At 37.2% G+C, this 23,238-nt stretch overlaps 2 protein-coding genes across 3 annotated transcripts in view; one reads left to right on the top strand and one right to left on the bottom strand.

The window, feature by feature from the left end:
- Positions 1 to 23,238, bottom strand: part of RGS10 (regulator of G protein signaling 10) — a 112,701-nt gene that overhangs the window by 13,554 nt on the left and 75,909 nt on the right. The window contains exon 5 of one of the 2 annotated variants that reach the window (XM_007478915.3): positions 21,986 to 23,091. The exons of the other annotated variant lie outside the window; for it this stretch is intronic. Coding sequence (XP_007478977.1) covers positions 22,945 to 23,091 — 147 coding nt within the window. The 3' untranslated portion in view covers positions 21,986 to 22,944. Of the gene's footprint in view, positions 1 to 21,985; positions 23,092 to 23,238 lie in introns of those variants that run through there. 2 annotated transcript variants of the gene reach the window in all.
- Positions 11,526 to 12,159, top strand: LOC100026176 (peptidyl-prolyl cis-trans isomerase A-like). Its single transcript, XM_056803497.1, has one exon. The coding sequence runs from the start codon at positions 11,526 to 11,528 to the stop codon at positions 12,126 to 12,128; it is 603 nt and encodes a 200-aa protein (XP_056659475.1). The 3' UTR covers positions 12,129 to 12,159.

The following is a 23,238-nucleotide window of genomic DNA, read 5'->3' as shown; positions in this document are numbered from 1 at the left end:
CAATAAGCAAACCAACAAGAACCACATGATTATCTCAATAGATGCAGAAAAAGCCTTTGATAAAATACAACACCCATTCCTATTAAAAACACTAGAAAGCATAGGAATAGAAGGGTCATTCCTAAAAATAATAAACAGTATATATCTAAAACCATCAGCTAATATCATCTGCAATGGGGATAAACTAGATGCATTCCCAATAAGATCAGGAGTGAAACAAGGATGCCCATTATCACCTCTACTATTTGACATGTACTAGAAACACTAGCAGTAGCAATTAGAGAAGAAAAAGAAATTGAAGGCATCAAAATAGGCAAGGAGGAGACCAAGTTATCACTCTTTGCAGATGACATGATGGTCTACTTAAAGAATCCTAGAGATTCAACCTAAAAGCTAATTGAAATAATCAACAACTTTAGCAAAGTTGCAGGATACAAAATAAACCCACATAAATCATCAGCTTTTCTATATATCTCCAACACAGCTCAGCAGCAAGAACTAGAAAGAGAAATCCTATTCAAAATCACCTTAGACAAAATAAAATACCTAGGAATCTACCTCCCGAGACAAACACAGGAACTATATGAACACAACTACAAAACACTCTCCACACAACTAAAACTAGACATGAGCAATTGGAAAAACATTAACTGCTCATGGATAGGACGAGCCAATATAATAAAAATGACCATCCTACCCAAACTTATTTATCTATTTAGTGCCATACCCATTGAACTCCCAAAATACTTCTTCACTGATTTAGAAAAAACCATAACAAAATTCATTTGGAACAACAAAAGATCAAGGATATCCAGGGAAATAATGAAAAAATACAAATGATGGGGGCCTTGCAGTCCCTGACCTTAAACTATATTACAAAGCAGCAGTCATCAAAACAATTTGGTACTGGCTAAGAAACAGAAAGGAAGATCAGTGGAATAGAATGGGGGAAAGCGACCTCAGCAAGACAGTATACGATAAACCCAAAGATCCCAGATTTTGGGACAAAAATCCACTATTCGATAAAAACTGCTGGGAAAATTGGAAGACAGTGTGGGAGAGACTAGGAATAGATCAACACCTCACACCCTACACCAAGATAAATTCAAAATGGGTGAGTGACTTAAACATAAAGAAGGAAACCGTAAGTAAATTGGGTAAACACAGAATAATATACATGTCAGACCTTTGGGAGGGGAAAGACTTTAAAACCAAGCAAGACATAGAAAAATTCACAAAATGTAAAATAAATAATTTTGACTACATCAAATTAAAAAGCTTTTGCACAAACAAAACCAATGTAACTAAAATCAGAAGGGAAACAACAAACTGGGAAAAATCGTCTTAGAAACCTCTGACAAAGGTTTAATTACTCAAATTTATAAAGAGCTAAATCAACTGTACAAAAAACCAAGCCATTCTCCAATTGATAAAGGCAAGGGACATGGATAGGCAGTTTTCAGATAAAGAAATCAAAACTATTAATAAGCACATGAAGAAGTGTTCTAAATCTCTTATAATCAGAGAGATGCAAATCAAAACAACTCTGAGGTATCACCTCACACCTAGCAGATTGGCTAACATAACAGCAAAGGAAAGTAATGAATGCTGGAGGGGATGTGGCAAAGTAGGGACATTAATTCATTGCTGGTGGAGTTGTGATCTGATCCAACCATTCTGGAGGGCAATTTGGAACTATGCCCAAAGGGCAACAAAAGAATATCTACCCTTTGATCCAGCCATAGCACTGCTGGGTCTGTACCCCAAAGAGATAATGGACAAAAAGACTTGTACAAAAATATTCATAGCTGCACTCTTTGTGGTGGCCAAAAACTGGAAAACGAGGGGATGCCCATCAATTGGGGAATGGCTGAGCAAATTGTGGTATATGTTGGTGGTGGAATACTATTGTGCTAAAAGGAATAATAAAGGGGAGGAGTTCCATGGAGACTGGAACAACCTCCAGGAAGTGATGCAGAGCGAGAGGAACAGAACCAGAACATTCTACACAGAGACTAATACACTTTGGTATAATCAAATGTAATGGACTTCTCCATTAGTGGCGGTGTAATGTCCCTGAACAATTTGCAGGGATCTAGGAGAAAAAAACCATTCATAAGCAGAGGATAAACTGTGGGAGTAGAAACACCAAGGAAAAGCAACTGCCTGAATACAGCGGTTGAGGGGACATGACAGAGGAGAGACTCTAAATGAACACTCTAATGCAAATATTATCAACATAGAAATGGGTTCAAATCAAGAAAACATGTAATGCCCAGTGGATTTACGCATCGGCTATGGGGGGGGGGGGAGAAAATGATCTATGTCTTTAATGAATAATTCTTGGAAATGATCAAATAAAATATTGAAAGAAAGAAAAAAGAAAGAAAGAAAGAAAAAAGAAAGAAAGAAAGAAAGAAAGAAAGAAAGAAAGAAAGAAAGAAAGAAAGAAAGAAAGAAAGAAAGAAAGAAAGAAAGAAAGAAAGAAAGAAAGAAAGAAAGAAAGAAAGAAAGAAAGAAAGAAAGAAAGAAAGAAAGAAAGAAAGAAAGAAAGAAAGGGCTACCTAGATAGAAGGTGTGATTGTCTTTTTTTTGAGGACTTCAAGAAGAAATTGAATGATCACTTATCCGGGATGTAATGGTGGGAACTCCTTTGCTGAGATCTCTTCCAACTCTCAAGTCTGTGATTCTGCTCTGTACACGTTAGATCCTTTGATGAATGAATGAATGCTATGGTAAGTCATTATTGCCAGTGTAAATAAAAGAGCTCTATTTCCCTCCTACTCATCTCCAACCAAGTTACCATTTATATCCAAGTTCTAGCACATCATTGAAGGGAGTTTGGGATTCTGTGGAGGGGGGAGCAAGAGAATATATCAGATGAGAGATATATAATTAGTAGCATCACTTCTTTGTATGCACAGAATACAGAGCAGAGCATCACCACCCATTTGATGAATTGCCAAATGCACCATTCATTTTCCTGTGGAATTTCAACGGGTATTTAAAATGTGCCTTCAGAAAGCAGAGAATAGATGAAGAAAAACAAACCATCAGCTCAATGGACCTTGTGTTCCAAAAGTTACTTTTCAATTGCTCTACAGAAGGTTTCAGAAAGAAGTTAAGAAAACACCACCTCAACTTAGACAACTTTCAAGTCCAGAAAGAGTGAAAGAAGATCCCTGGTTGGTTCAGCAGAGATCTTCCCTCTGCCTCCAAGTGACAATCTGGCTTCAGATAATCTTCCTAATTTCACATTACTCTCCATCACACATCCAAGACTGTTGACCTATTTATATGTATTCACATCTAACATTCCATTTCCATCTTTTCCTTCTGTACCTTTACACAGGCTGTCTCCCAAGCCTGACATGCACTCCCCACTCACTTCTGCTTCTTCATCCCATACTTGTCCTCCCAAGTTGGTGGGAGGGAGAGAGAAATTAAGGTCTTTTATTTACAATGGAAATAGTATGTGGCTATGGTACCATTCATCTTAAGCCTCTTTCAAGACTCATCTCAAGTGCTACCTTCTACAAGAAATCTCTTCAGATTCCTGCAGATAGTAGTGTTTTCCCCTCTGAGATTACATTATAAATATTTACCAAAAAAATAAGTCATTTCATAAACAGCTTATCTGAGTACATGTAGTTTCTCCCTTAATAGAACATGAGCTCCTTGTATGCAAGTTTCTAACACATAAATGGCACTTAATAAATATTTGTTGAATGAATGAATGAATAACATTATATGTTAGTTCTGGGTAAAAGAAGGGTGAATGAAATGCTTTATCAGTTTCCATGTTGGACAAAGTAGTGTGATTTAATTCTTCCACAATGTCCCTAGCTACATATTTCCATACCTACATACCTACATTATAGAATCCAGAGGAGACTTCAAGGATGCCCATGCAATAATAGCAATCATTCAGACTAACAATAGTAGCTCTTGACAACAACCCTGTGAGGAAGGTGGTTCAAATATTAATATACCCATTTTACAAATGAGGATCAGAGAATTCAATAACCCATTGATAAAACAATAAATTCTCTGTAGGTATTAGTGTTTTATCCCTGAGATAATAGGGACCCACTAAAAGATTTTTGAGCAAGGAAATGTCATGGTTAGATCTGTGCCCTGGAAAGACAATTTGGGTAGCTATATGATAGAGGGATTAGAGAAGGAAGAGGCTAAAAGCAGGGAGGCCAAGTAGGAGGCTACTACAATAGTCCAGGCAAGAGGAAGTGAAAGACATGAACAAGAATATTGGCCATATGAATGGTGAAAAGGGTATCAATGCAAACGATGGCATGTAGGAAGAATAGGCAGGACTTGGTAATTGATGGATAGAGGAAGAAAGAAGAAAGAAGAAAAGATGCCTTTGTAGTTTCAACCTTAGATTGGGTATGGTAGTCGTTGACAGAAATTTTAGAAGAGAAATGGGTTTAGAAGGGAAGATAATGACTTCAGTTTTAGATGGGTTGACTTTGAGGTATTGACAAGACTAGGTTGATTTTTTCCCTTATAAGTACATCTTTAATGTTATATTTTACTTTGTTTTTCATTTATTTTTAAATGTTTTTAAGTCTAGATCATTTAAAGAGACTTCTCTATGAATACTGAAGCCTCTAAGAATAAAGGCAGGTGTGATAATACATGTATAATAATACATGCTTATCATCTCTAAGAGTAGGAAGGGAAGTTTAATGATGATAACTACAATGATATGAAAGAGAAAGATGAGGTGAAGCTTGGAGAAGGAGGGATTGCTGACTGATAGAGCCCGGGCACAAGGTGGCTCGCTCTAACAGGTGGCATGAGACAAGGGGCAGTGAGCATTGAAAAATATGGCAAGAAACATGATGCTAGAGGATGGATGGTGAAGAATACTCCCTTCCTCTTAGTAAAAAGGTGGTAGATCTTGGGTGCAGAATGGGGCATATACTGCCAGATCTAGTCAGTCCTTCAATTTTGAACAATTTAGTTTACAACTTAGAATGCTATTATGGCAGAGAGGAGTAGGATTGGGAAGTGATTACATTTTTTAAGAGAGCATCAGTAAATTTCATCTTGAAGAATGGCAAAGGAAAGTCAGGTTTCTTTGAATGCCTCTAATATTCTGCATTTGCACATCTGAAGGACATGAAGGAACAGAATCTGCCAAATCACTTCAGGATAAAATAGAATAAAGGGGATCTGAAGGAAGTTTTCAGAGAGCTATTGAGCAGAATACAACTCTTGGGCAACAAATTTAGCTTTAAGTCTTCCGTCAGCTGAGACAAAAATGGGTGAATGAAAGTAGCTTTTGATCTTCAGAAATAAAATGTTTCCTAGATTTAATGCAAGAAGGAATATATAAAGTGGGTATAAAGGGCTTAGGGTGACACAGAAGAGACTTCAAAATATATTTTACAAAAGGATAAGTACAACTCCACTGGGAGGTCTTAAAATCCCCTCCAACAGGCAAAGAGCATTAGATGGCAACCACATGAGGCATTTTTGAAAGGGGCTCAAACCATGTGGTCCAGGTAACCTAGGTCCATCTCCTAGCTCTGTACTAGCTCATTGTGTGACCTTATTCAAGTCATGCTTTCTGAATCTCTTTCCTCATGGGTAAAATGAGATCATTAGATTAAATTGCCTTCTTTCCTGTTTAAATGCTCTATAACATCTTTTTTTTAACTTTCTGAGCATGCAGAATTTGTTGAGTTGATGTAGCTTGGTTTTTTATTAAAAATGCATTTATTTGTTTATTTGTTACATTAAAATACCAGTTAATTCTCTCCTTCCCTCCTGTCTCTCCCACTAGAGAATGAATAATTTGACCAAAAGATACATCTATGTATAAAACTATCTCTTACTCATTTCTATCAGTTCTTTCTCTGAAGAAAGAGTTGATATAGTTTTGTTAGACAGTAAGGACAATATATTATCTCATTCATTTTGACATACATTTATTAAGTGCCTGCTGTATGTCAAGTCCTATATGAGGTGCTGGGAATACAAGAACTAAAAACAAATATTTGTTGCCTTTAAGGAGCTTATATTATTTTGGAGGAAAGGGAACAATATAACCACAAAGAAGGAAAAACAAAATGGAAAGTAATTTGGAGGGAAGATTGACAACTGAGGATTTGTTTAGAAGATTTGGGTAGAAGGTGGAATTTGGGACAAGTCTTGAAGAAATAGGGATACTAAGAGGGAGAAACAAGGAAGGACTGATTCCTAGGTCTGAGGACCAGCCTGTGCAAAGGTACAGGTATGAGAGATAGAGTGTCCCATAGGAAGAACAAAAAGTAGATCTGTTTGACTAGAACCCAGATTATGTGAAGGAGATTCATAAACCAGAAAAGGGAAGCTACAGCCAGATTGTGAAGGGAAGAGTTTCTATGTTATCCTGGAGTCAACTGAGAGCCACTATAGATAAATGATCACTTTAGTTAACAGTGAAGAGGAATAAGAATCATAAATAAAGAGCTCGAGGTAATCTTGGAGGCCATCAAGTCCAACATCCCCATCCATGTTGTAGATGAAGAAACTAAGGCACAAAGAGGATAAATTATTTACTCAGGATCACATGCTAATAATTATCTGAGGCAGGATTGTAATACAGGCCTTCCTGACTCCAAGTCCAATGCCTTATCCACTATGTCATGCTGAATAAAAAGAGGTTTAAGGCAAGGGGGTCAAGAGATGATGAGGGCCTGACCTAAGGTCATTGCCGTAGAGGAGAAAGAAGGGCATAGATGCAAGAGGTAGGGGAATACCACCAAGAAAACTTGGAGTAAAATAGATGAAAGAATCAAGGATGAATCCAAGATTCCCAACATGGGTGTCTAGAAGACTTTCCATCAAGGGAAGTAGGGAAGTTAGGAGGAAAAAGGAATTCAGGGAGATAATGAGTTGTGGCAAGTCACTTAACCCCAATTACCTACCTTTCACCACCCTTTTGCCTTGGAACCAATACTTAGTATCAATTCTAAGAAAGAAGGTAAGGGTTTTTGAAAAGTCAAATCACAAGGTATTGAGAAATGAGTAAGGAGAGAAAATAGAGTCAACTTTTTCTTAGAATTTGACTGGAAGGTAAGGAGAGATAAAGACAGAGCTTGAGAAGTTATGGCAAAGATTTTGTTCTTACTAAGTCACTTCTTGCTGCCCCTGACTAGGATCTGACACTTTGGCTACCAATTTTGAGTCATAGGCTCACACCCCGACCTAGCACATGGTTCTCCCAGCATCTTCATGCCCTCTCCCTGCCCTATTCTACTTCTAGCTCTACAGGTTCAAAAATCTTACTGTAATATTATAAAACAACTACTCTAGTGTAATAAATAAAAGTTCTCATCTCAGCCAGGAAGATGAGCATTCAATCTAGCCTTAGACACCTATCTAGAAAGTGAGAATAATAATAGCACCTACCTCCCAGGGTTGTTGTGAAGATAAAATGAGATCATAATTGTAAAGTGCTTGGCATAAATTAAGTTCTATATAAATGTTAGCTCTGCTGATGGTAATGATGATGGTGTTAGAATAGATATATATGTAAGTATATATATTCTTATGCATACAAGATATGTATAATGAGAATAAACTGCTAAAGAGAAAAGACATTATTATTCCCATTTTACAGATTTCCAGAGTTATTAAGTGGAAGAGCCAGAACCCAAGCCTAGGTCTTCCAGTTCCAAGTCTACAACTTTTTCCCTTTATACTATGCTGAGACAAGATCAGTGACTTGTCCAAGGTGACAAAATAATCGAATTTTAGAAGTGGTTTCAGAGTCCGTCTGGTTTAAGAACTCTATGACATAGTCTAACAAAACTCATGGCTTTTTGGTGCAGCTCATTTTGCTATGCAACAACTTTTATTGTGAGGATGATTTTCCAAATGTCCAGTCCAAATCTATCTCTATAGCACTTCCATTCTTTGCTTCTTGTGATAGCATCATTACAGTTAAGCAGAGAGTAAGTCAAATTCCTCTTCTGGGGATGAGTAATGACATGAGTTCAGAATCATACAATGTTAGAACTCCAAGGGATCTAGTGATCATCTGGGCTAATGTCCTTGTTTTAGACATAAGAAAACTAAAGCCTAGAGAAGATATACTGGTTATATAGCTAATGAATGGGCAACCCAAGACCTAAAGTCGGGTCTTTGAATTCTAGGAATACTTTGTTTGGTTTTCTCCCCTTGATAGCATGTGCTCTTGACTGGCATCCCACCCAACATTCCTGTTGAGTACCAACCTTCTTTATATCCTCTTAGCTGAATGGGTATCCTTCCTCAGAACACAATTCCGTTCTCTCTACACCTCTATCACCATGGTATCTAGACTCAGAGAGACGCACGTAAGCACTTCTTTACAGTAAGAGAAGTAGTTTATGAGCAACTTGCCCAATCTGAGCAAATAGAGGTGTATATAATGGAAATTGTGGTGGGCAGAGGAGAGAAGCAGTTGGAGACTTTAAATTAGTGCTCTGCTGGTGAAGCACCTCCCCTTTGGAGCTGGCAAGGAGAAATTCCCTCCAAAGCTCACCAGTGCCCCTCGGAGCATCAGCTGGAAAATTCAGAAATGAATTCCTCTCTATCTGGGCCCTCCACTGGCCTGGTCGTGAGAAAAAAGAAAAACAGGAATACTGACATCCTATTAATAATTCCTCAGGACAGTTTTTCTCTCTGGAGAATATATTCCTTAGATGACAAGAGAAGGCCAGTTACAGACAGTAACAAATCAGTCCAATTGGGAGGGAAGTTGCCATTTAAAGGACTAGACTTTGGTTCCAGATATGTAAAAAGTAACCTCTCTGGTCCTGATTTTGCTCCAGCTTTAAATAAATGAGTTAGGCTGGTATCCTTTTTAACGAATGAGATTTAGTGAGAGAACCCGAGTTCTACTCTTGATTCTGCTGCTCAGAATAAGATCACAGATTAAGAGTAAGATGAGACCTTAAAAGGTCATCTAGTCTAATTCCCTCATTTTACAAATAAGGAAACTTAGTTCTAGAGGTGAAATGACTGACAAAGCTTCCAAAATAGGCAAGAGAAGCAGAATCTGAAATTAAATCCCCAAACCTAGTGCTCAATTAATTGTGGAAGTAAAAACACAGAAGAAAAACATATGATTTATCACTTGTTTATATGGGTATAGGATTTGGGGTTTGGGTTTTTAAAGATCACTCTATTACAATATGAATAAAAAGGAAATGGGAATTGAGTGATAATGCATGTATAATCCAGTGGGATTGCTTGTCAGCTCCTAAGAGGGAGGGCAGAAGAGGGGAGGGAGAGAACATGAATCATGTAACTTTGGGGAGATACTTTAAAATAAATAAATTTTAAAATTTGGTAATTTGGGTAAATTGGGAAAAATTTGGGTAAAACATTTAGTCTTACTGAGATCCAGTTTCTTCATCTCTAAAATGAAAGGCTTGATAATGTCTAAGATCCAACTTGAAGCCTCATAATCCTCTAACAAGGACCCTTTGACTTCTATAACTCAAAGATTCTAAATCATTTCTATAATTATTTCAAACACAGTGAAGTAGAGAATGTGCTCAGGACACCTGGGTTTCAGTTCTAGACCTTATAATTACTAGCTGTGGGACCATAGACATCACACCACTTTGATAACTCTGGGTCTGTTACTTCAAGTGTAAAATATGAATAAATAACGCTTGCCTCGTGAAGTAAGCAGAATCAAGAAAACAATATCCACAATGACTACAACAATGCACCTGGAAAGAACCACAAACAAAAAAAAATTTAATGAATGTAGCAAGATTATAAAGATCAAGCTTGATTCAAATGACGAGATATAAACAAAAACTTTTGATTCATCCCTTAATGGAGATTGGAATTCCCCAGGTGTTGCATGTTACACATGTCAGACCTTTTCAACATATTGATTGGTTATGCTGATTTTTTTCCTCTTCTTTTTCTTTAAAAAAATACTATTTGGGATGCAGTTAGCTGGCTCAGTGGATTGAGAGCCAGGCCCAGAGACAGGAAGTCCTGGGTTCAAATCAGACACTTCCTAGCTGTATGACCCTGGGCAAGTTACTCAACCCCCATTGTCTAGCCCTTACTGCTCTTCTGCCTTAGAACCAATACACAGTATTGATTGATTCTAAGACCAAAGGTAAGAATTTTTTTAAAATACTATTTGTTATATGGGATGGTTTTCTGAGAGGGAAATAAAGAGGAATGCTGGGAAAAACTAATGATGTAAAAACTATCAACAAAAACTATTTTTTTTAAATAACAAATTTATCTTGTCTACTTCACGGGGTTGTTAGAAAAATACTTCTGAAATCTTAAATCATAGAAATTGAATTATTGTGTTGTTCTATAATAATCTATCATATTTCTTTACATGTTCTTGAATTTTAGAAAAAGGTAAATGCCTGTTTTGGGTCATTTTCCCAACTAACAGTCTGTCCCACTCTAACCTTGGGAAATGTAGCAAGATTCTTTTTGTTCTTTATGTCTTAAATATAACCAGGTAGGAGGTTGTACATGTTTCCATCTGTTGGAACTCTCTATCATTTCACTATGATCAACTATAAAAAGTGATCACAGATATTTATAAGGAAACAAGGAACATTATAGAACTTCTCCAGCTCTTCTTCTAAGTGGCAGAGAAAAGACATTTGGACCACGACAAATACTTGCAAATGTCATTTTTCCTCTGGGGACCAGTAAGAACACAAATTCTTCTACTGGGGAAAAAAATAACAACTCTATTAAGGAGACATCTGTTGCTCTTCAGTAATTGTGACTCCATAACAGTTTATAAAACAAAGTTGCAATACTTAAATAAAAAGAAAACATCATTCCTGATCTGCAAAACAGTATGTAAACTATGCTGGAATTAGCACAAGAAAAAAAATGAATCTTCTTTAAATAATCTTGAAAATACAAACATTGTGGGCAAAGGGACAGAGGTAGAAGCTATTCTTTCCTGAAATAAGCTATTTTAAAGAAGACTGGTGTGGATGGGATCTTCGGATACTAAACTGAATCTCAGAGATGCATGCAGAGGAAGTCCTTGGGTATGACACCAGCTTACATTTATAATTCACTTGATTATTACAAAGCACTAAACAGAATTACAGAGTTGGAAGAGGCTTCAGAGGCCAACTAGCACTAAGCCTTAGCTGGCCAAAAATCTTCTCTACAACATACCCACCAAGTGGTTGTCCAGCCTCCATTTGAAGTACTGACATGAGAAGGAACCCATTATCTCCCAATGTAACCCATTCCATTTTTGGACAGATTAATTGTGAAGAAATTTTGCCTTACCCTGAGCCTAATTGTGTTTTTCTGCATCTTTCACTTGATGGTTTTAGTTTTTCCCTCTGGAGCTGAATCTAATCTTTTTTCTTTTTCCTATGATAATCTTTATAAAATTAAAAGAGGGCTTTGCAGATGCCACCACCAAGAGTTCTCATCTTCATTCAGTCCCCTGGACACTGAGCCCCACTATCTCTCCTCCACCATCACACCCATCCCAGCCATCTGTGGCCATGGACAACCCCAATGTATACTTCAACATCTGCATGGAAACTGAGCCCCTGGACCCACTTACAGCAGAAGCAGAAAACTTCCAGGCTTTGAGCACTGGAGAGAAGGGATTTGGTTACAAGGGATCCTGCTTTCACAGAATCATTCCTGGGTTTATGTGCCAGGGTGGTGACTTCAGTCACCATAATGGTGGCAAATCCATCTATGGGGAGAAATTTGCTGATGAGAACTTTATCCTGAAGCATACTGGTCCTGGCATCTTGTCCATGGCAAATGCTAGATCCAACACAAATGGCTCCCAGTTTTTCTTCTGTACTGCTAAGACTGATTGGTTGGATGGCAAGCATGTGGTCTCTGGCCAAGTGAAAGAAGGCATGAACACTGTGGAAGCTATAGAGAGTTTGGATTCTCAGGATGGCACGACCAACAAGAAGATCACCATTGCTGACTGTGGACAAAATCTAATAAGATTTTTTGTTTTGTTTTGTGTCTTAACCACCAAACCAATCTTATACCCTGTAACCCTGGTGCTCTCACTTGCTACAATTCTCTTTGGACTTCATTTCCCTTTTCCTTCCACAAGTCTGGCTAGACAACAGAGTTAAGTTTATGATTATGAAATAAAAACTAAACTACAAAAAGATAATAATAAAATTAAATTAAAAGAGAAGTGTCATATTCCCTGGAGTCTTCTCTTCTTCAGGCTAAGTATACCCATTTACCACTGGCTCCAGTCCTTTCACCTTTTTGATCATTCTTTTTAGATAGATACACATTAGCTTGACAATATTCTTCCTAAAAAATTATGCCCAGAACTGAACATGCTACTATAAGTTTTATCTAACCAGGGCAGCACACAGTAGGACTATCACTTACCTCACTCTGGGTGTTGCACCCCTTTTAATACAATTTATGATTATATGTGCCTCACTACCAATATAAAGAGCTTAGAGTTTAATTTAAAAAAATACCCTGTGATGTGTTTGGACTCCTTTGTAGTCACTGTGCTCTTCTCATCTTGTACATATAAAATTGACTTTTCATGACCAAGTCTAGGATTTAACATAAAATTATTTATCCAGGGGCAGCTGCGTGGCTCAGTCATGGATTGAGAGCCATGTTCAGAGGCAGGAGGTCCTGGGTTTGAATCTGACCAGACACTCCCTAGCTGTGTGACCCTGAGCAAGTCACTTGACCCCCATTGCCTAACCTTTACCCATCTTCTGCCTTAGAACCAATACACAGTATTAATTCTAAGATGGAAGGTAAGGTTTTTTTTTTTAATTATCTATCCCTGTTAGTTCTAATTAGATTTAGTTCATAATTCTGGTTACTGTGATCCTTTGTGATCCATTATAATCAATCCAATGGGATCCACTGTAACTATTCACTTATTTCCAGCTTTGTGCTATCAGCAAATTTGATAAGCAGGTTATCTATACCTTCATTCAAGTATTGATTAAAAAACAAACCTAACCAGCACAGACTGAGGACCAATCCTTGGGACCCTCCAGAGGGATTTCCTTCTAAGCTGGCATCAGTTTACTGATAACTACTTGTGTTCAATTATTCATCCAGCTATCTAACCTATAGTTCTACTTTATCCACAAGGATAACATGACAAACTTTATCAAATGTTTTGTTGTGACCTAAGTATACCATGTCCATGCTGTTCTCTGATTTACTAACATAGTAATTATGTCAATAAAGAAAATGAGGTGAATGTTCTTGATGAAACAATGCTGGCACCATTTCCCCTTCTACATGATCATGAATCATTCCTTTAATAATATGTTCAAGATTTTTAGAATCCAAAGTCAAGGTCACTGACCCATTTTTGGACCCATTTTAACCTCTGCTTTTTCTCATTTTGAGGCACCTTTTCCATTCTTCCTGATTTTCCAAAGATCAACTCCAATTCAGCAATCACACTCTCCAGTTGTTTTGATGCCCAGGAATATCGTTCATCTCTCAGTGACAAACTAGACTCTCTCTTACAATTTTCTTACTTACCTTTTACCCCCATTCACTATCCAAAGATCATTCTCCCAACAGGAAAAAAGAGAATAAGATTTTAGTGGTGTTTCATCTCTATTGTCCATTTTCATCACTATTTGTTTTGAGTAGCAGTGTTGCCCTTTTTAAGTCTTCATCAAGTTTTTCGACATTGCTTTAAATATGTTTGTTGCTCTATGCACTCATCACCGGCCTCTGAACTGAGCCGACTGTTCCATAGTGCTCTTTTTCTAGGACCACGCCTCTCTCTCTCATACTTTCATATCCTTGGCCTTGCTTCCATCTTCTGTAGATATCTTTAAAAAATCATAGTTGGTTGATGAGTTCCCTGTACATTTACATCAATTTCTTTAAATGGTTTCTCTTTTTCTTTCTCAATGAGATATTTTACAGCTGTGTTATTAGCATCTTATTCCTAGAAGCTTCTTCTGTCTCTTGAGCTGATTTCTCCAGCAAAATATGAGCCACAAGAATGGACTTATTCTTACTCTAAATTCCAAAACCTGCACTCCCTAAATCTAGAGTGTACATTAGCTTATATTTAGCTTCCATTTTTTCTTTTATCATAAATGATAACTTTTCCCAAGGGGCTCCTCATTTCAACTTCAGCAACTGGTCACTTCATATTATTCAAATGTGTAACCATCATTTCATTTAATAGTCACAATAGCTCCATGTGGTAGGAAGCATATTATCAACTCTATTTCACAAATGAGAAAACTGAGGCCAAGTGTATGACTTGCTCAAGGTTATGTAATTAGCAAGCAGCAGAGCTTGGACTCAATTCCACATCTAACTCAAAATACTAGGATCTTGTATTATATCTTACTGAAAAGTTTTTTTAAAAATCTAAAAAAATATAATTCATCTACAGACTATCTATGGCCCCAGTTTTAAATTCCCAGCTTTATTATGCTAGTCTCAGTAACCTTGAACAAGTCCTAATTTCCAAAGTCCCTTTCAATTTTAAATCCTCTGATACCCAGGATGGCTCACAAACAAGAAAATGGGCACAGTCCATGACTCTGATCAAGAACAAATGGAATTTGATTGGATAAGTCTTCCAAAGGTAGATATATTCTGAGGAACTGGGAATACTTGTACTGCCTCTGGGTACCATGAACTTGATGAATTAATTGAAACATGTTTTAATACTAATGCAATTGACCCACCAACAAATGACCCATCTCTAAGACCCTTTCCAGTTCTAAAATTCTAAGACTCTATTTCTCTAACTTCTGTGCTTCATGGTACACAGTAAAATCTCCATGGGAACGTGGCTTCAAAACTGGAAAACCAAAATTCTAGTCCTACCTCTGCCATTATATTCACTATGTACTCTTGGATAAATCCTATTCCTTCTTAGAACTTGTTTCTTCATCTGGCAAAAGAGGTCAAATTAGGTGATCTCCAAGATCTCCCTTCCAATTCTCACATCCTATGGTTCTGTAATTCTATAGCTTCGGTGCTTTACAAGTCAAGAAACTTGCTGCATTATATAGAACTGGTCTTATAGGAAAAGATAATTTGGAGGGTAGCTAGGTGACTCATAGGATAGAGAGCCAGCACTGGATATGGGAAGTCCTAGGTTCAAATCTGGCCTCAAATACTTTCCCAGCTATATGATCCTGGGTGAGTCATTTAACCCCAAATACTCTTCTGCCTAGGAAGGAAGGAAGGAAGGAAGGAAGGAAGGAAGGAAGGAAGGAAGGAAGGAAGGAAGGAAGGAAGGAAGGAAGGAAGGAAGAAAAAGACTATTTAAAAATAATGGAATCTCAGAACGAAGGGGATCTGAGGTCTAGTCAATCCCTAGATGAAGCATGTTCCCTCTATAACATCCTCTATACATGGTCATCCAGCCTCTGCTTAAATACCTCCAGTAATAGGGGGCTGAAGGAAGAAAAACATTCAACAGCCAATTATACCAGATTATTTAATACTTACGTAGCTATAAGCAGGAGAATCTTGGCAGATCAGGAAAGAGTAAATAATGACAGAATGTGAGTCACAGCTCTAGCTTGCCTATACTTTGGAAAGCTTGTAAATAAAACATTCTTTCTTCAATTTAAAAACAGGACTTGGCAGCCTGGCTGTAAGTGAATCCACTTAAAAATCCATAACACATCGAAGAACATATGCTGTGTAAAAAGCATGTATTTTCAAAAGATTTTCCTGCTGGTCAAATTTCCCATTTTGCTTTCTCCTAGTCACTTGGTATTTTTTTAATTTTATGAAGATAACAAGGTTCAAGAAAATGGTCCATCATTTCATATTTGAAATTGAATTTGAATTTAAAACTGATGATGTTTGCAAAAATAATTATATTTTTGCAAACATCATCAGTTTGAAAGGTCTTTTTATAAAGCCCAGCAACTTGTTTTTGTAGCAAAAGAGAACAAGTCCTGGGCAAAGATGTATTCCAATGGCTGGCTATGTGATTAGTAACTACAGTATAGAATGGTGGGAAGAACACAGGTCTTAGAGTCAGAAAGCTTGAGTCCAAATATATGACTAAGGACAAAACACTTCAGCTCTTTGTATCTCAGTTTCTTCACCTATAAAATGGAAATATTCTCCAGTCATCATCTCAACAGCTGCCTTGCCACAGAATCAAAGACCATGCTCTGCTGGACTTTATTTCAAATTCATAACTCCAATACTGGGTCCTCCTCCCACACACTGTCCTGATTGGTAACATGATCCACTATAGATAGAAAATTCCAGCCATACTTTACTCCCTATCAATTTTCTCAATAACTATTCTGAAATTGCAAATACCTTCTATTTCCTTTTCAGTCCTGAAACCATAAGGGTGTATCAATCTATTCTCACAGTCCCTGTATCTTTATGAAGTCCCTCTTTGTGAAGAGAGAGGAGAGAGGCAGGGAAGAGAAAGAGAGACAGAGACAGAGACAGAGAGCTTCAAAATGGGCTTGAAGTCATCTATGGCTATTGATTTAGGGGCTTGCTTTTGTTTATCACCAAGAAATAATTCATTTATATGAAGTAAACGTGCAAAAAAATCAACTTATCTTTATGTGGAGACAAAATCCATTATAAAAAATGTCAACAAATAAGCAAGATTTAAAGAGAGTGGGAAAACACACAAAGATAAGCAGTATCGATTTGCTGATAAGAAGTGAGGCAGATATTGTGCTAAAAGGAATAATAAAGTGGAGGAATTCCACAGAGACTGGAACAACCTCCAGGAAGTGATGCAGAGCAAAAGGAGCAGAACCAGGAAAACATTGTACACAGAGACTGATACATTGTGGTACAATCGAATGTAATGGACTTCTCCATTAGTGGCAATGCAATGTCCCTAAACAATCTACAGGGATCTAAAAAACACTATCCACAAGCAGAAGATAAACTGTGGGAGTAAAAACACCGATGAAAAGCAACTGCTTGACTACAGGGGTGGAGGGGATATGACAGAGGAGAGACTCTAAATGAACACTCTAATGCAAATACCAACAACATGGAAATGGGTTTGAATGAAGAACACATGTGATACCCAGTGGAATTGCTCGTGGGCTATGGGAGAGGTGGTGGGAGTGGGGGGAGGGAAGAAAAGAAAATGATCTTTGTTTCCAATGAATAATGTTTGGAAATGACCAAATAAATATTAAAAATTAAAAAAAAATTAAAAAAAAGAAGTGAGGCAGAGAAGGAGGAAAAAGAGAGAGGAGATACTTTACCATTCTCCCCAGGCAGATCACTTGAAAAGGTCAAGTAGCAAGGCAGGGCTCTAAGTGTTCATGATTATATTCCCTTTATGACAGCTGTACCCTTTCCTTGCAACCAACTTGCAAAAAACCTGGTACAAACCCAAAATTTCTGAGCTTCTCCCTTTCCTTCTCCTCTTACCCCCATCACTTTTGCCTCCCATAATTCTTCACTCCTTCCTTCCAACTGAGAAAACTGCACTCCCCATGATCTTCTTTTAGTTTTTTGGCACATAGTAGATGCTGACTAAATGCTTACTGACCTATTGATCATTCACTATACCATGTACTTCATGAGTTGTAAGAGAAGTGCTCTATAAAAAGTTTTTTGTCAACCCTTACCTTCCATCTTAGAATCAATACAAAAAGTTAAGAGTTCCAAGGCAGAAGAGCCATATGGGCTAGGCAACTGGAGTTAAGTTATTTGCTCAAGGTCACTTAGCTAGGAAGTATCTGAGTCTAGATTTGAACCCAAGATCCCCATCTCTAGGTATGGCTCTCTATCTGCTGAACCACCTAGCTACCCTTTGTATGCATATAATTTTAGGATGTGGTCAATACAGGAATTTGTTCTGCTTGATTATTCATATTTGTTATAAAAGTTTTCTTTTCTCAATTTGTAGATGAAGAGGTAAAAGAGAACTTTTAAGTGAAAAAATAAAATAAACATTTCTTGAAGTAACAAAAGTGCTTCCTAAATCTTGATTTTACAAATATAAATCAACAAATATTTATTAAGTACTATATGTGTAAGCATCTGTGTTAAAAGCTTCAAATACTATGGAAATGTGAGTTGCTATTTTGATGAGGATCTATAATTTCATTCTTTTAGAGAATTCCCTGTAAGGAGCTGCCAATTCAGATTGTTACTTAAAACTTGCCTTTTCAGAGACATGCTTTTACAGAATTGTTACTGATAACTATTAACATTTACATAGAGAATAACATTTGCATAACATTTGAAGGCTTATAAAGTGTTTTACTATTGCTGTGGTTTTGATCCTCTAAACCACCAAGTAAGATTGCCTTATTACCACTATTGTTTCGGTCCAGAACAATGATTTTCATTAGTCCCATGGCATCCTTTTGTTTTCCCACTTTGAGGAAACAACATAATGAATTAGAAAATGTGCTGAACTTGGAGGTAGATGAAATCTGTTTTCAAATCCCACCTCTGATACTCATCATCAGTGTGACCGTGGTCAAGTACCAATCCTTCCAAGCCTCAGCATCTTTCACTGTGAAATGGATACCTGCCGTATCTATCTAATAGAGTTGTCAAGGATCAAGCAAGATAATGTATATGAAGACCTCTACCTCCCCAAAACTCCAAATAAAGAGTAGCTATTATTTTTACCAGTAAGAGTTCTTCTTGGGCTGGAAAGAAAAGCTCCCCAGCTACAACTGGCTAGATGTCAAAGAAATTCCAAAGTAAAACAACAGATGTAGGTTAACAATCAATGACTCCTTTTATATTGATGGTGATTGTCCAAGAAAGAGACATGCAAAGGAAAGCAGTGAAGTCATGGCCAGAACACTACCTGAATAACTCAAGTTCTTCAAATAACTTTTAATCATCTGGTGGTTTCAGAAGATAAAGTTGTGCTCCACTTTCCTACTTAACATTTGCTGAAATTTCACCGAAGTTTTAGGGGAAGTGTCCCATGGGAAGTGATTGGGCCTCAGTCTTATCACCCACTCCCAGTTGCTTCATTTTCTATGAGCCTCATTAAGATCATAGCATATTGGAAAGGACCCTGGCTCAGGAGTCAGGACTTGGATTTGAGTTTTGGATCTCCATCTGTCATCTCTAGGCAATGCCTTATTTGGGCAATCTGAACCTCAGTTCCCTCTACCGTTCCTTTGCAATTTCTCTAAAATATGGGTTTTGGATTAGATGAACTCCAAATTTTACAATCCCTTGGAATTCTGATGTTCTACAGTCATGTAAAATTTCAACATACAGATAATGGTCTTTATCTTTTAAAAAAGCAGCTGAAATCAAAGGAGAATGGGAAAAGGAGAAATCAGCAAGAGCTTGCAGGAGTAGCAAAATTTGTGGTTCATTCATACAGTTCAACATAATGCTTCTATTTTGCTGACCAGAACAATAAAAGACTCCACATAGCATATTAAACCAAAACTTATATTTTTATGGTCTCATTCATTCATCAAATATTCATTGAACAACTACTATATTTCAAATTCTGTGACTTCAATTGCTTATTGAAAATCACGCTTTCAGGAAGCTTATATGTCTCCACAAACACACAAGGGCTCAAAAATTTTAATTGAGAAATTAAGAGTTTGTCCTGTGAAGTTTGATTCCTTGCAAATTATGCTCCTTTTAGTTTACTTTATTTTATTATTTTCTTTGTTACATCTTAAGTTCTGAGCTGATTCCCTTCTTCTCTCCCCACATAGGACTAAAGATTACCCTCTCTCTCTGTCTCTCTGTCTCTGTCTGTCTGCCTGTCTGTCTGTCTCTCTCTCTCTCTTTCTCTCTCTCTCACACACACACGTAAAATCTACAATACATACCTCTATCAGTTCTTTCTCTGAAAGTGGACAGCATCTTCCTTCTTAGGTACTTTGTATTTGGCTTGAATATTCATATCACTCAGAATAGCTTAGTCATTCACAGTTATTCTTTAAACATTATTGCTGTTATTGTATCCAAGGTTCTCTTGGTTCTACTATTTCACTCAGTATTATTTCATGCAAGTCTTTCCATGTTTTTCAAAAACGACTCATCATTTCTTACAGCACAGCAGTATTCTATCACAATAATTTAAGGCCAAGAACCAATGTGGTTATATTTTTCCTATGCAACAGCCAGCATCATCATTCTCAAACCACAACTCATTCACTGGAATATATTGAAAAAAATTGGGTCACCTAATTGTTGAATGAATTGTTCACCTAATTTTCCTTCTCATTCATTCATTCATTCATTCATTCAACAAACATTATAAATGTTTGAAAGGACTAATAAGAAACAATTCCTGCCCTCAAGGAAGTTATCTTTAAACACTTACTGCTCTGCTCCCTTACTTTTCTAAATGCAACAGTGGACTCTCCTGCTGTTGTAAGTACAATTGCATATTTCTCTTCCATGAGTGAGAATCTTGTACTGTCTCAGAGTCATCATTCTAGAATTTGAAATATCCCTTTGCAGGGTGGGTAGATGTAGAAGTGTGGAGTTTGGCTTAAATGTATAAAGACCACGACATGCTCTAAAATCTTACTTTTTTAAAGTGGTGTAGCCTATTGGTTTGTGTTGTTTGTACTTAGTCTTTCTGATGAAATTTTAAGACAGACAATATAACTGAGAATTTTGGTTAACTGGAAGTCATAAATGCCTTTAACTATTCTCAGCAATACAATGAGCTGGACCAGTTCTGAAGAACTTGGGGCAAAGAATGCTATCCAGCTCCAGAGAAAGAACTATTGGAGTTGGAATGCAAAGCAAAGCAAACTATTTTCACATTAATTTATTTACAGTTTCATTTGGTGTTTTGGTTTTATATGAATATTCTCTTACAACAATGACCAATATGGAAGTGTGTTTTGCATGATAATACATACAAAATCTAGATCAAATTTCTTACCATCTCCAAGAGAAGGGAAAGAAGGAAGGGGAAGAGACAATTTGGATCTTAAAATTTTGGAAAAAATGTAGAAAATTGTTATTACCTGTAATAGAGAAAATAAAATAACTTTGAATTAAAAAAATAAAAAGAAAGTCATAAATGTTTTTAATGATACTCTCCACTAAGGTGGTACAGAGGAGGGATTTTTTTTTAAATCAAGAAATACAAGGCATCAGACTTACCTAGGTAAGTTACTACCTAGCAGAACCTCTGTTTCCCCCTATGTAAATATAATTTTAATCCCTAAGCTCCCTTCCAGCTCTGAAAGTCTATGATTCTACAGATGGAGGTGTTTTTTCATTCAGTCTCTGAGACATAAGATAAGTCACATTAGAGTAATTGAATGAGTATAATTTTAAAAATGGAGATGCTAGGTTGGAAAGTCTATAGACATAAATAAGGTATATGGCCTTGGACACTTCCTACCAATGTCACCCTGGGCAAGTCACTAAACCCCCATTGTCTGGTTCTTACCATTCTTCTGCCTTGGGACCAATACATAGTATTGATTCTAAGATGGAAGTTAAGGGTTTTAAAAAAAGAAAAAGAAAAGTTTGTTCTTTGTTCCTAAATCCATGAATTTAAGGCTGTCAAGTGTGCTTTAAAAAAAAATCCACCAGCACCCATTCTGGCCTAGAGAATTATTTGGGAACTAAATGTATGCCTAGAGAGATGGTACCACCACCCACTCACCTCCTAATTCTGTTGACTCATCCTGAAAAAAGGGAGAACAGCTGGTCTGACTTGGCCTGACCTGGCCTGGCTTTGCTAGGCTTCTGGCCAAAGCCTCTCCCCAAATCTCTCAGCCTGGTGTAAAGAGATCCTTGGATAACTCCTCTTCCCTTGTTAAATTCTCCTCCCCAGTGTGAGGGCTCCCCCCAACCAGCATGTGACCTCTTGTACTCAAGGAAGCTATGGGGAAAAGTCTCTTTGGGGGAAAGAAAAGAGAGGACGTTGGGGAGAGCAAAGACGGAGAAAGGCACAAGGAAAGTAGGCAGAAATGAAGAGGAGGGTTTGGAAGAACCATCCGTGGAGGAACAGGAAGAACCAAAAGTCACGGTTAAGTTGAGTTTCAGCATGCATTTAATGTCAATGTTTCATTACACTATAGCTTATGTCACTATGGGCACCCTGCACTGTTTCCCAAGTATTTATTTGTTGTTCTTTACTAAGCTCTTATTACTGTCAAGATGGTTCTATGGCTGGATTTCCCGGGAAGGCTATTTCATGCCTATTGCATGAAATGTCATGAACCATTGGGGGAAAGCAAAAGAAATAATAACCACTGATTACACATATAAATCCACACAGAAGAAATAATAAATCTTTGATTACACAGACATACACAGCTCCCCAAGTCTTTACAAGCTGTTGACAATTCTTTCCTTTTAATACACTTGGCTTCAAGAGGCAGTCAGGCCCTAAAAGCATGGCTGCATGGTGGGTAAGCTCTATGGTAACCAATAAATAAACCATCTAAACAAATAATTCCTGGACTAATTTGCAAGACAAATCTGGGGAAATGCCCCAAATCTCATCTTGGGGGCAGCATGACAAAGAACAAAAAAGCAAAGCCTATTTTCCATAATCAAGTTACTTGGCATCATCTAGCTGCGTGACCTTACCTAAGTCTCTATTTTGTTAAAAATAAAATAAAATAAAAAAGAAAAGAAAGTCTTTAATAAAAATGATCTTGAAGGTATTTTCCAGCTCTAACATTTTGTTATACTAAATAAAAAAGAAGATTTTTTGGAAGCACCTTAATCCATACAATATTGAACATGTTCTTAAAATCTCTCAATCATTTAGGGTGAGCTGGAAAAAAATTTTCTCTTTAGAGACACTGGGCAAGATTAGCTTTCATGCAAAACTAATGGTTGAAGCAATTAGTAAGATACACACAATACCACAAATAGGTTTCATATTTCTTAGTCCATATATAGATAGTCAAGCAGTTCTACACACCACATGGTTCCTGAGAGTTAAAAAATAATAATAATTGCCAGTCCTCACTCTCCTCCCGATCATGTGTTATAAATTCTTGAAGCTCTTTTGGCTACAGTTTGGGAATCAGATGCATCTTCTTCCTCTTCCTCAGTTCGTTTATGTCTTAAAAATAAATCCGATTTTAAGAAGCGGCTGTAGCTGTCATACTTCATGAGATTAAAAATCTGAGGAGTAAAAGGAAAAAAATGTCTGAAACCATAGGTGACTGAATAAACAAATGAAGCAACAAATATTAGATCCAGAATTATTAGGGTTATCTGTGCATGTGTCCCACCTGTAACCTGTATGCTAAAGGAAGGCAGGGTCTCTCT

Source organism: Monodelphis domestica, chromosome 1, assembly GCF_027887165.1.
Source record: "Monodelphis domestica isolate mMonDom1 chromosome 1, mMonDom1.pri, whole genome shotgun sequence".
In the NCBI taxonomy this organism is placed as follows: Eukaryota; Metazoa; Chordata; class Mammalia; order Didelphimorphia; family Didelphidae; genus Monodelphis; species Monodelphis domestica.
Note: the sequence above shows the minus strand (reverse complement) of the source record. Positions and strands in the feature narration are given on the sequence as shown.